The 13,800-nt window shown below is 31.8% G+C and overlaps 1 protein-coding gene across 1 annotated transcript; it reads right to left on the bottom strand.

Moving 5' to 3' along the window:
* Positions 1-2,418: 2,418 nt before the first annotated feature.
* LOC132733068 (la-related protein 6-like) lies at positions 2,419-13,330 on the bottom strand. Its single transcript, XM_060719652.1, has one exon. The coding sequence runs from the start codon at positions 13,170-13,172 to the stop codon at positions 11,694-11,696; it is 1,479 nt and encodes a 492-aa protein (XP_060575635.1). The 5' UTR covers positions 13,173-13,330; the 3' UTR covers positions 2,419-11,693.
* Between the last annotated feature and the right edge of the window lie 470 nt (positions 13,331-13,800).

The following is a 13,800-nucleotide window of genomic DNA, read 5'->3' as shown; positions in this document are numbered from 1 at the left end:
ACATTTAACATCTAGTTATATCAAGAACAAGCAAAGAATGTTATCTTTAACACCGAACATTATACGCTGTCCTTAAAAAAGATGCAATTAAACATATAGCATATTAAATATGTGAGTTTAATGGTTCAGAAAGGAACACATGAAGTTGCGATTACATGATAGTGCATTCAGTAATCATAATGCATGACTGTATTCAGCAATACGTAGGTTTCCATTGTCATAAAGAAGTATAGAATCAAGCATAATGTAAGTCCAAAGATTGAATAAATGCACTAATTCTGTTCCATACATCTGGTGCAGCGGAAATTCACATATAATTTTTACCGATGCTCATTTTTGAGATACATATGGGGTTCCACCCACGTGTAAGAGGGCAATTAAGTTCTTAAAATTTCTCAACAACAGTTGTCTAGACATCATATCTCAGTAAGTTTTTAATCATAGACAAAATCTAATAAAGTTTAATTTTAATTCATACTCTAATGTCCTGGCAAGGTTTCTTATATATTGCCTTAGTAAGGTTTTACTTGAAACCAGGTTTTTTAAAGTTAAAGCTGCATGCTTGCAGATGAGCCAAAATATTTCAAGAAAATTAAACTAAAGAAAAATGGACTAAGATTCTAAGAAAAGTAAAATTATTTAACATTCAAGTAAGAATTAACATGTGTGATTAACAGCTGATTTTGCAGTATATTTATCATCATATTTCTACTGCATTACTAACACAGCAATAATAATTTTGATTATTTTGACCTCTATTTGGTAATTTATATACTGATTGCAAGTGCTGTTTGCAATATGTACATTATTTTCTTTGTTCACTTCACAATACATGCATTTTACTTTTAAATACATTTTTAAGATTTTCATGAAAATTAGCATGAATCTGGAGGCATGCTGCTTTAAGGAAAACATAAGTTGTAGTTTTTTTTATATTTATTATGAGCACATATCAAATATTGTACATAAATATTGCAATAAAACAGTAACTTGTCTCACCATAGATCTACATCACCTTTAACTTTTAACCTTTACCCTGCTGAAGGCGAAAGTGATTAGTCTTTGCCACCAGTATAGAGCCAGACAGGCCTGTACATCAGTGCAGTCTGACCAGGCTCTATACTGTTGGCTGGCCAACTTCAAATTCTCACCTTGATATACCTAAAATTGATAATGGACTGTTCCAAAATGAAAATCGGAAAAGTCCATTTAAGAAATTCAGCAGGTTAAGGGTTAAACAACAAAAACAATGTTTTAATACAGCAAGCCTTCAGATAAACCAATACAATTTTAAAATAATCTAACTGTAGAAAGTCAATTTATATTTAAGTAATGTTTAAAATCAAATATTCATATATCATATCACATGTTATTATATGCTAGATTGCACCAAAATTATCATCATATTTCACCCAAAACTACCATTGTACTTTAAGGTAACTTATGTGGCTTGTCTGTACCTTATTCTTTGTTAAATTGCAATTACTTTATTTGTTCATTTGTAATATTTTTACATTTAGCACATTCTAACTTTTAAACAAATTAGAAATATACATGTAGGCATGCCGATTAAAACCGACATTTTGTCACCTGTCTAAACATCGTATTCATTTAGACTTACTATTATATTTCCAGTCTAACTTTCTCTAAATAAACAGTTCTTAAAGATCACCTATAATTATGTTAGAAAGACATTTGTAAAAAAAAGAAAAAAACATAGGTGGGATGATTAGTAAGTCATTAAAGTGACCCTTTAGTATTTCATTAAATGAGCATACACTAAAAAAAAAACGAGAAAAAAACTTAACTTTATTAATTAGCATGTGAATACAAATACAATGGTATTAAATGCTATTAACTTCAAAAAAACTTGCACTGTTGTAAAAATGAATGACAAGAGGCAAGAAAATTTACTACATATCTAATTAACGTAGAGTCTGCGGTTATCTTGTTTACTGTAATGTCTTTACAGTATAAGCTGTATATTGTCTTAATGTCTCAGTGCGACAGTTTTATGATCATGTAATGTAATCATATTTATGTAAGGGATTCATCAACATTCTGATAAATGCAACCACTTCGACCTTCAATGTTTATTATCTTGATGACAACATAAACAAGATAAATTTATTTCACATCTTGTGTTGTAAACAAGGTCTTCTGACATTGAATCTAGCTGCAACTCTTTTCTCATTTTATTTTGGCAACCAAGTACTAAAAAATTCATAAGTCCCTTATGTTTTCATTAAGATTTAACACATATGTTAAAACCTCATTTTGATACGCAATTAAAACCAATAGATTCTTACATAATCATAATTCAGTTAATTTATCAAATCTTTGCCTGAAGGTATTTTGAATAATTGATATGACACATGTTTATACTATCAAGTGTAAAATATGATGAAAATAAACACATTCAGTTTGACCTTTATTGTGAAAATAACAATGGTCAACATATAACTTTTATCTAGAAAACAATTATAACTGTAAATGACACACAATTAACATTAAAGATTCATCCAGTCATAATGTAAGTATGTGTGAAACATAAGAGAAAATAATTGTTTTATTAATCTTTCTTCTCAGGGAAAAAATATGGAGAAATGATTCAACTTGCTAACCTTTGAGTAAGAGGAAAAAAAAAACAGAATCCCTAAAGAACACCCAAAAGTGCAAGATTGAAAATGTTGCAGGCTCAGTTTGATTGAATGATACAGGAAATTTGCAAGCTACTGTCCCTGAATTCAACACTTCCCACATAAAAATGGTGAAATTTTGAATTTAGAAACATCAAAGTAAAAGAATGCCTGGCCCTAAAACAAGATGGATGGAACTAATCAAAATGGCATTTTTTAAAGGAGATAAATGGTTATGAAGCGTGATGATGTACCAAAAAGGAAAATTAAAGTTATAGTGTAATAATGTAGAAGTATATATATGTATAGTATATATCATTATACATGTACTATCATTATACAAGTATCTCACTTTATTTTATATCGAAAAATTACATTTTTTGTATGATTAATTGTCACAGGTCATGTGACTTAAAATATATAAATCAACATCAATTTCTATGTTTTTAATGTTGTTTGTATACAGTGTTAGCACCTTGCATAGACCTTCGTAAATGAATTGAATTCAAGCATATTTTATTGATTGTAGGATAATTATCAACACTGAAGATCAGCATTAATTTATCATTAGGAAAGTTTAATGGGATTTTCTTAACCTTTACCACCCTATATTATAGTATATATCTAAGTGGACTTGTCCATTTTTAACATAATCTAGACAATACCATTCATCAGTGTTAGGGAAAATTTCAAAATATGTACCGACTGATTAGCGGAACAGTGCAGACCATGATCAGAAGGCACGGTTGTGCAGGCTGATAGTGGTCTGCACTGGTTGAAAGGGCAGAACCTGTTGTTGTCATCAGGCTATTATTTAAACAGTTACTTATAAACCACCAGATATTTATTTTTCTACAACATTGCAATGAAATTGTAGTTCTTTCTACATTAGAAACATCAACTCTATGCAATGAAAAAACACACTGAGTGAAAAAAAGAAAACATTTATTCATTTTTGGTATGTAATACAAAACAATTCACCTTTAAAATTGACAAAAAACAACAAATCATCCTTTCACAGATGCAAACTAATAAATATGTACCATGTCATTCAATCTTATCATTTATACATGTACAATATCTTTTTATTTTGGCAGTTATAAAAGCAGTTAAATGAGGGACATTTCCTCTCTCATTCCAAGCACAGAAAGGTGAATATTTAGGTCTATTTTTGTAAATAAATAGCATATATTTCTGAATTAATTTCATGACTAATGTAATAAAACATAGTTGTAAAGAAATGATCTCTTTTTTCTCAAATATATTTTTTTCCTTCAATGTCATGTCATAATAACATAGAGTAACTTTTAACATTTTAAAGTTCACATGTACCTGTAAACATTTTTTTTCTTATTTTGACCAATAAGGCAAATAATGAAATATCAATATTATATCTATTTTTTTTTTAATTAACCATATTAGTTATTACACATTAAAAGCATGTTTTTAAAAAAACATTTAAAATTAAATGATAAAACTTACAAAGCTATGTCACCTTAATTACACTAAAAGGCTTAATTTCAAAGAAACAAGCTATTTCAATCTAAAACCTTTTTCAAATCTTATCTTTCTATTATGTAAGTAAAAAAATAAAAATCAAATTTTGCCTTGAAAAAAAAAATCAATCACTTGCTATCTAGAAATTTATCTTTTAACTAGCAGTATTTGTTCTTTTCTTTTCAGATATGAAGTTCTCAAAGGCGACATTATCTTGGCACTTTTTTTTAATATGAAAAAAATTCACTTTACTAAGTGAATAATACCAAAGGTCCATTGTCTCTTGTATCTTTCTTAAAGTTCAACAACCCAAATGTTAAATAGTAAATTTAAAACTTTGCCCTAAAGTAAAGGTAATCATTTTGATCCAAAAATAGTTTATCTTAATTGATATCTTATCCAACTTAGGCCCTTTCAATGTAAAGTATGGCTTAAAGATTGAGGACAACAATGGAGACAAACAGGCAACAACAGGTATAGTATGAGTACACTGCGCTGTGAGGAGTACAAATATTCGAGATTCTATGGAAAAATTATAGAAAAATAAAAATGCATATATCACAGCTGAAAGACCAAATTATCTGAATGATATTGACGAGAAGTTCTAGATGGGTAGCACCCGATTTTTTGTGGAATTCTGTGTAAAAACATATAAATTGGCTCAATATCATGGTACAATGAATTAGAAATTGCTCTCAGCTTCTTGCCATTATTGTTTTTTTTTTAGAAAAAAAACCAAACAAAAACAATGTTACCCTTAAAAGTGCTGACCTGCACAAATCAAGTGGCATTCTGTATTTACAGATTTGGAATGTAAAACAACAAAAAACAACAACAAATAAAACATTTGAGCAGTACCATATATACAGTAAAATCATCGTAAAATTAAGTTCTGCATACTTTCCAACTGCCTACATGACCCAAATTGATCAAAAAAAGTAGAAAAAAAATCAGAAAATATCAGAGCTTATTGCAATTCAAACTTGAAAATTAGCAACAAAATGTTGTGTAATTCAATCCCATCATGATCATGTATTGAAAAAAAATATTTCCTTATATCTGTACATTTTCCTTGTACATATCTAAATGTGCATATTCTCTCTAAAATAATATAACTGTTAAGAAGGTTCATTTAAAATATGTCTACGAATAGATTATATACACTACAATGAAATATCTTTTTCATACAACAATGAAATATCTTTTTCATACCAAATCAAATACACATGTATTTCCCTTCTAGGGAGGTACTTCTTGTCCTTAACATGCACGATACTGACATCATATCAAGGAACTTGTCACATTTTGACTTTCTATCATAAAACATTCATCATTCTCACATCAAATCCCAAAAACTGAGCAGCAAACTGTATACAGCCAGTTGACCAGGGGTCCAACTGTGACAATGTGCAAATCAAATCTTTTATCTACACAGTGACATAGGTAAGTCAGCATTGCAACTAGCAAACAGATCTGTTAAAAACAATTCTCACCCGGACTCTTTTCTTAATATTATTTATCTTTTTTAGTTTCATTGAGTACTTCTAAAATATTAATTCATACATTAACAAACAACATTAACACAAGGTCATACATACAGGTTTCAAATTGCGGAAAAAACATTCAACAATGCACCAAACAATTATAAAACAAGATTGCATTTGAGAAAAATGCTATGCCACCGCATTAATACAACACTAAATAGTAGTGTAGGAACAGATTTTTATTGTTTCTTTACAATTTTGAAGATTGTCATAAAGCATAGATCCCTGACCTATCTTATTCTTATTATCAGATAAGTGGTTAAATCTAATGTTAACTCAATAAAAGATCAGAGTAGGAATACAGTAAACTCCGCTTATAACGAACTCATTGGGACATTCAAAATCTGTTCCTTATATCCGGAGTTCCTTGTAAGCATATAGCGAATTAGTTCCTTGTATCAGGAATTTTTATAGCGAACAGATTTACATATAACGAACTGATTGTTAAACATCGTCTGCCATTTTTAAGAGCATTTGATTTAGAATAATAAGTCATTTATTTCTTTTTTAGACACAATACACGAGAGTGTACATTTTGGAATTTGAAAATCATTTGCTATTTCAGTTTTAGTTTTACTCCCTTTCTCAATTTTTCATAAAAAATCATATTTTCTTTCTTAACTCAGTGCTTTTCGTTTTCTTTCAATGAATGAGAATAAACCATTTTTCTTCCTTTTATATTGAATATCTTCTATTATATTTTAAGGGTGACTTGAACTTATGAAATATATAGATTTCTTTTCATTTCAATCAAGCATACTTTGTAGTTTTCTATGGATTATGTTTGCAAGCATGTGTGATTATGTTGAAAACCGATAATTATCTTACCTGAGCAAAACTATTAAAGAAAAGAAATTATAGAATAAAAGGAATTACCGTTTTATCTTTGTGACAAGAACTCAAGCTAAAAATATCCAAAATAGAAAACTATTACATACTTCTATACAAATTCATTTTCATATATTGAATTACATACAACAATAAACGGTACATTCAACGAAAGTTGAAATGCGGGATATATTTACGGATAGCCGATATTTGGAGTTCGTTATAAAAGTATAATTTTATGCACTTTTAACTAAATTGGGACTAAGAAATGAGTTCCTTATAAGCGATAATTCCTTATAACCGTGTTCGCTATAACCGTATATTTTTATATTAAATAAAGAAGGGCAAAATTTGGGCCAAAATAAATTGTTCCTTATAACCGGAAGTTCGCTATAACCGTGTTCGCTATAAGTGAAGTTTACTGTATATCAATGCACTCGAGTCTAGTGAATTTGGTGGTGAAGCCTATTTCACACAGCCTAAATTTCATGACTACATCAAAAGGACAACACAGTAAGACACTTTGTCAAAATCTAGGTCTGCTGAAATCAAAGTTCACTTTACATCTTAATCTGTGCACAGGGTTCAAATTTCATAGCTGTACATCAAAGGACAAGAAAGTAGGTCACATCAACAAAATCTAGGTCACCTGATATCAAAGTTCAATTTTACAACTAAAACTGTGCACATGGTCAAAATTTCATTGCTGTACATCAAAGGACAAGAAAGTAGGTCACTGTCCCCTTGGGCAAGGCAAAATTTTGGACCCAAGGGTTTAATTCAAAACAATCTTGATACAGGTCCACCAAACAACATTTCAAGTCAAATATCTAAGCTGTAGCTTTCAGAAAACATTTGTTTTATTTTCTGTTTTTACTATGTGTACATTATGAGAATCACTGCCCCCGGGCAGGGCCAATTTTGACACCAGGGGAAAAATTTGAACAACTTTAGTAGAGGACCTATAGATGATATTATATAGCAAACATCAAAGCTCTATCCCTTGTTCCTTCAGACAAAAATATTTTTTATTTTTTTACTATGTGTACATAGTGAAAATCAATGACCCCTGGGGGTGGGGCCAATTTTGACCCCAGGGCTATAATTTGTACAATCTTGCTAGAGGTTCCTTACACAATGTTTCATGCAAAATATCTTAACTCTAGCCTTTGTAAATTGAGAGAAAATGATTTTTTTTAATTTTTTACTATATACATATAAGGAAAACCTATGGCCCCCGGGGCGGGGCTAATTTTGACACTAGAAGCAAAATTTGAACAACTTTGGTAGAGTTCCTATAGATGATATCATTTAACAAATATTAAAGCTCTAAGCCTTGTACCTTCAGACAATAAGATTTTTTACTATATATATATATATTTAAAATCAATGACCCCTGGGGCGGGGGCAATTTTGACATCAGGGCTATAATTCAACAACAATCTTGCTAGAAGTTCACTTCACAATGTTTCATGCAAAATATCTAACCTCTAGCATTTGTCAATTGCTAGAAGAAATTTTTTAAAAGTTTTTACTATAAGTTTTTACTATATACATATAAGGAAAACTAATGACCCCCCGGGCGGGGCCGATTTTGACCCCAGGGCTATAATTTGAACAATCTTGGTAAGGGTCTACCAGACAATGCCTTATGCAAAATATCTAAGCTCTAGGCCTTTTGGGTCTTTAACAAGAAGGTATTTTAAGTTTTTACTATATGTACATATAGTGAAAATCAATGACACTCGGGGCGGGGCCGATTTTGACCCCAGGTCTATAATTTAAACAATCTTGGTAAGGGTCTACCAGACAATGCCTTATGCAAAATATCTAAGCTCTAGGCCTTTTGGGTCTTTACAAGAAGGTATTTTAAGTTTTTACTATATGTACATATAGTGAAAATCAATGACCCACGGGAAGAGACGATGGATCTAAAGATAAACATGTATATAAATGTATTGAATTTGATGATACACAAAAACAATTAGGCCTAACATTAAAACCGTACACAGTTACTACAAGAACAACAACAACAATCACTTTTACAAAAGTTTAGATCTTCTGTTAACATGAATTGTTTGAAATAAATTCGTTGAAAGACAACGCATAATAGGTGTCTCATAAAATTATGAACAAGTCTGCATTCATCAAGTTTAAATAATATACATATGCATATGATATAATATACGCTCATCTCTATTATTATGTCATAGGTATAAATATAAACACGTGTGCAATGGTCCGGAATACCGCGGCCAGGTAACAGATAATATCCTTGCTAATATCGAAAGTAGATCTACAACATACATTTACAAGAAACAATTTCTTTTATTTTGATCATTTTTATGAATTTTATTTGCACCAATTGAAAGAAAAGTCACGGAGAATCGCTGAGGACTGAAATACACCGTTTTTTAAGTAAAATACCGCCGCTTTCGGCGAATTTCTGTCTCCGCGACACCTCCGAAAATTGCGGAGTTTTATGGAGTTTCTCGGCGATTTTCCTCCCAAGTTCCGCGGAGGGAAAAGGAAAAAAGTACATTCCGCGCGAGCTGTACTGTACATATAGTGAAAATCAATGACCCCCGGGGCGGGGCCGATTTTGACCCCAGGGCTATAATTTGAACAATCTTGGTAGAGGTCTACCAGACAATGCCTTATGCAAAATATCTAAGCTCTAGGCCTTTTGGGTCTTTACAAGAAGATTTTTTAAATTTATTCTTTTAATTCTTTTTGGTTGCCATGGCAACCAGATTTCTGCATGGAATGAAATTCTTTGAACAACTTTGGAACCCCTTCACCCAAGGATCAATCCTGCCAAGTTTGGTTGAAATTGGACTAGTGGTTTTTCACAAGAAGATTTTTTAAGTTCACTATATAATCTATATAACACACACACACACAAACAAACAAACAAACACACGCACACACACACAGGTGAATCGCTATATGCCACCGCATCGCAGATGCTGCGGTGGCATAAAAATCAAAAGAAATGCTACAATTAAAATAAACCACACCAGTTTATTATAATCACCATTTATTGCCTGGTTCAGAATGCAACTAATTGGTGATCACAGTGGGATTTTAGGGTGGGATTCTTAATGCAAAATTTGCCGTAACTCACCAAATACTATCCAAATCTCAAAAGCAGAGGGACTTTAAACCAGTCTATTGAAAAAACAATGCTACTTTTTTTGGCAGATGACAAGTGATGAGCCCATTACTCAAAATCATTGTGACAAATCACCCACAATATATGATAATATACATTTTTCTGTTATGCTTCAAAAAAACAAACAACATAAAACTAGTAAGCCTTATTGATGACGTAAATGAATTCAAATGTAGAATAAAAAATATGAAATTGCTTTAAAATGTCACCAATAAATTGCTCTGCTTTTTAATAACAGTAAAAACAAATTTAATGGACAATTTTATTAAGTAGTAATCGATGACCCAAAAACTTTGTTTGTCTATTATTATTACCTCATACAAACTGGTTTGGTTTCGTTTTGTTGTTTTTTTCAATATACCTGTTTGTGTTTAAACTCAACATATTCTTAACATTTATATTACCAACTTAAACATCATTTTCCATTTTATCAAGAGATCATTACCTGTATTTCCGACAGTCAAGCATCAAAGTTTTTTCAAAATACATGATGTTACAGTTTTACTGAAAGTTGTGCTTCTACAAAAACAGAAACGTGATGCCATTGGTCAATAATGAAATAAATCAATTCTAGTAACAGATCAATTATAATGATTAAAACAAACACAAGTACCAATAGCTCATGTAAAATGTTACAACTTTATAGACATAATGAAAATATGGTAAGACCTAAAATATAAAGCTATAATATATACAGATATGTGAATAAAAACATGATGACTTTAATAATGTGTTTTTTATGACTAGTAACTACCACCACATTCCTGTTCATTTGGGGGAAACCAACAGGAAAATATTGCTGTCAACACAAAACAGTAATGATCTTGGGTTTTTTTGGGTTATGTTGTATATCACATCAACACTAGGTCATATGGCGACTTTTCAGCTTTACTTGTGAAGGAAGACCTCAGGTGCCCTTCCGTGCAATATTTCAGACACAAACAGGCACCTTACTAGAATTATTTATGTTCCCTAAGCTAGCTGGATAGCTTCCTCACATGAAATAATTTGAAGTCACTGTAGGGTTTTTAACCCACAGCCATTAGTGGCAAGAAGATTTTGTTTCAAAGAAATGCTAAAAACCAAACAGATTCAGGGGAAAAAAAGATGTAAATTGGTTCTTTCTATAAATATGTAGACACATGTATATTAAAATATGTTACTGTAGTTTATACACTATTAGCTGAATAAAAGACAACCAAAGCATTAAAAACAACATTTTTTAACATTGGAATAAAATTATAATGATATTATAATATGAATGATTAAGTTAAGAAAAATTCCTTCAAATGATAAAATCCGACATAGCTGCTCTTGCAGTACCTAAAACCACCAGAAAAACTTGCCCTGGTAATTGTTTCTATCAAAATAATGTAAAAAAATATTATACATGTCATATGTTGTCTTTTGAAATAATTTAAAACATATTAAAATGGTTGTGGCAAAATAGATTTATTTCAGATCAAATTATTCCTTTATCATGTATTTATAGATGTATCAAACAGGTCAATGTAATTAACAACAATGGGATTCTTTATACATCACATTACGTCAATATGATTAAGGTATAACACTCAAGCAGCACACACATGTATGCAAAACAACAGTAATATTCAACATTAACTAGTGATACCAAATCCCAGTAATTCACTCAATATACAGACATCCTGATTTACCAGGATACAATTATTTACTTAGAGCATTTGCTTGAATAGCATTAAATAATAATGTTAAAGACATTTTCGCTCGTAATATACAAAAAAAGAAAAGAAATAACATTGGCAAAATCATATTTTGCTTCAAATTTGAACATCAATTTTCATTTAGAGAAACAAAGAAAATGTATTTTAATTAACTCCTAATCAATGGTTCAAACTACTGTTCCCCTTCAGAATGAAACAACGAAGAACTGTCTTTACTTTGAAACAATATGTCTGGCACACTCATCAAGTGAAGCACACTTTTTTTGAGATAACAAAACTAAAGCCATCATGTCAATGATATGATCATTCACGAGAAAGTACTTGCTCTTGGTTTCCCACGTCCAAGATGGAAACCTCGAGTACCATCAGGTCCTTTTGGCTGCCTTATCAGACCGCCTAAATCTGCTAATTTCTTCCTTCCTAATGATGGACTACCAACTGGACTGTTACCAACTAAGGGGCTCTTACTCATTTCTTGGGCTGCTTTCAAGCGTCTCTGAACCCAAGGACTTGATGGTGTACTGTCACCACCTGAAGAATAGTCATAACGTTTCCTGCTGCTCTCAGGACTACTTCTAGGACTTGGTTTCGGACTACTTCCAGGGCTATGCTCTGCCAAAGGTGACTTTCCATGAGGACCTAATCTTCTGCGTTGACTTCTCGGACTGGTCATAGGACTTGACCTTGGACTAGATCTGGGGCTATTTGTAGGACTCAACTTATTTCCATCAAAATGATTCGGACTCAGTGAAGCATTTTGCCTACTTGGCGGATCATGTTCTGAACCACTGCTATAACATGCCGAATCCTCATGATGGGCTGAATCTAAATGTCTATTTTTATTTCTTCTACCACCCCTCTTTTTTTTCTTTTTATCATCATCACCACTACCTTCATGAACATCACGTTTTTCATTATGATCTTTATCATTCGCTTTCTCAGCCTTTTTCTTGTTTTCAGACAACAGCACAACCCGCAAACCCTTCTTCCAATCATCTTTATCACACATTGTATCTACAGCTTTTTTAGCATGCTCATGTTTTTCAAACTCAATTACAGCACAAGTAGTTGTACCAATTTCAGGATGTTTATTAGAATGCTTTTTAATATCTTGAGGAATAGACTTATTTGGTTTAAGAATGCGTATCAGGGCTACTTCACCACATTTCGAAAACATTTCAGCAATATTCTCAATTGATGGGGTCTCCATTGGCAAGTTTATTGCCAGCACTGATCTCGAGGGCGTTGTTTCATCATATTCTGGTACTGGGTTTTTTCTTCTAACTTTCTTGCCTTCCTCATTTACTTCTAGCTGCTCCGACTGTCTTAGACTGTAAGCTACTACACGATAATCTTTAGTCAAACTTTTCATTTTCTTGAAGGATGTTATCAATTTTATACTCACATAACCAAGTTTATTTCTTCTCACGTGTTTAAGCAAGAAAGCATCTTTTAAAATATTCGCATCAGAGAAGTAAAACTCAACCTGTTTGATTATTTTGTCTTTAAGTTCATCAGTTGGAGGAACAAAATCTTCCTCCTGGTTGTCCTTCCTCTCTGGGTCATCTGACGCGTGTGGGCTGTGGTCCTCTTCGCCACTTGTGTAGGAGAAACTACTATTTAGCTCATCCTTAAGCTCTTCGACACGTAAGACGGGTAAAGATTTAGATAAGGAAGTCTCTGTGACTGTATCGGGTAGTGCATCACTCACGTTGTTCGTGTTCTCGTCAGCTGGAAGACTGTCGGCGATTTCCTGGACACTGATGGATACTTCCGACTCGGACATTATAATGGTTGATGAAAAACGATGTGAAATGGAGAATAAGAAAATATGACTCGACGTTGACTTGGTAAAATTGTAGGAATACCCTACAAAACTGCCAGTCTGGTGGTACCGTGGGACGTCAAGCCTCGCTTCCGGATGTTGGTTGGTGATTGTAAAATTTTTAATGCATGAGAAATGAAATATATATGGAAAGAGACCTCTAAATTTTAACAGACTACTAAATTTTAACGTAGCAGTTGAACACCATTAAAATCTAAATATTTCTATCCCTAACCTTAACTTGTTAATTTTATTGTCATCTTAATAGGGATTTTGTAATGTTTAACCAATATTTGATCAGAGGTTTCAATAAAACCTTTATTTGACCAGAGGTTTCAATAAAATAAGCTTATAGCTTCCAACACAATCGAATTAAAATAAATTTGTATATATATACTAAAACCTGGTCGAACGGAAACAAAATTGTCTTGCAATATTTTTCTTTTAACTTAAAATTCTTTTTCTAAAGAGCTATTGAATATATACTCCTGAATGGACACACATTTTGTTGTTCCTTTTGTTTATGTGACAAAAAAGTCACAAAACGTTGTAATCATATGTTTTGATAGTTACAATTTTCTGTGAATAT

Source organism: Ruditapes philippinarum, unplaced genomic scaffold (genome assembly GCF_026571515.1).
Source record: "Ruditapes philippinarum isolate M1 unplaced genomic scaffold, ASM2657151v2 ctg467_1_1_1_1, whole genome shotgun sequence".
NCBI lineage: Eukaryota > Metazoa > Mollusca > Bivalvia > Venerida > Veneridae > Ruditapes > Ruditapes philippinarum.
This window is presented reverse-complemented; position numbering and strand designations above follow the sequence as displayed.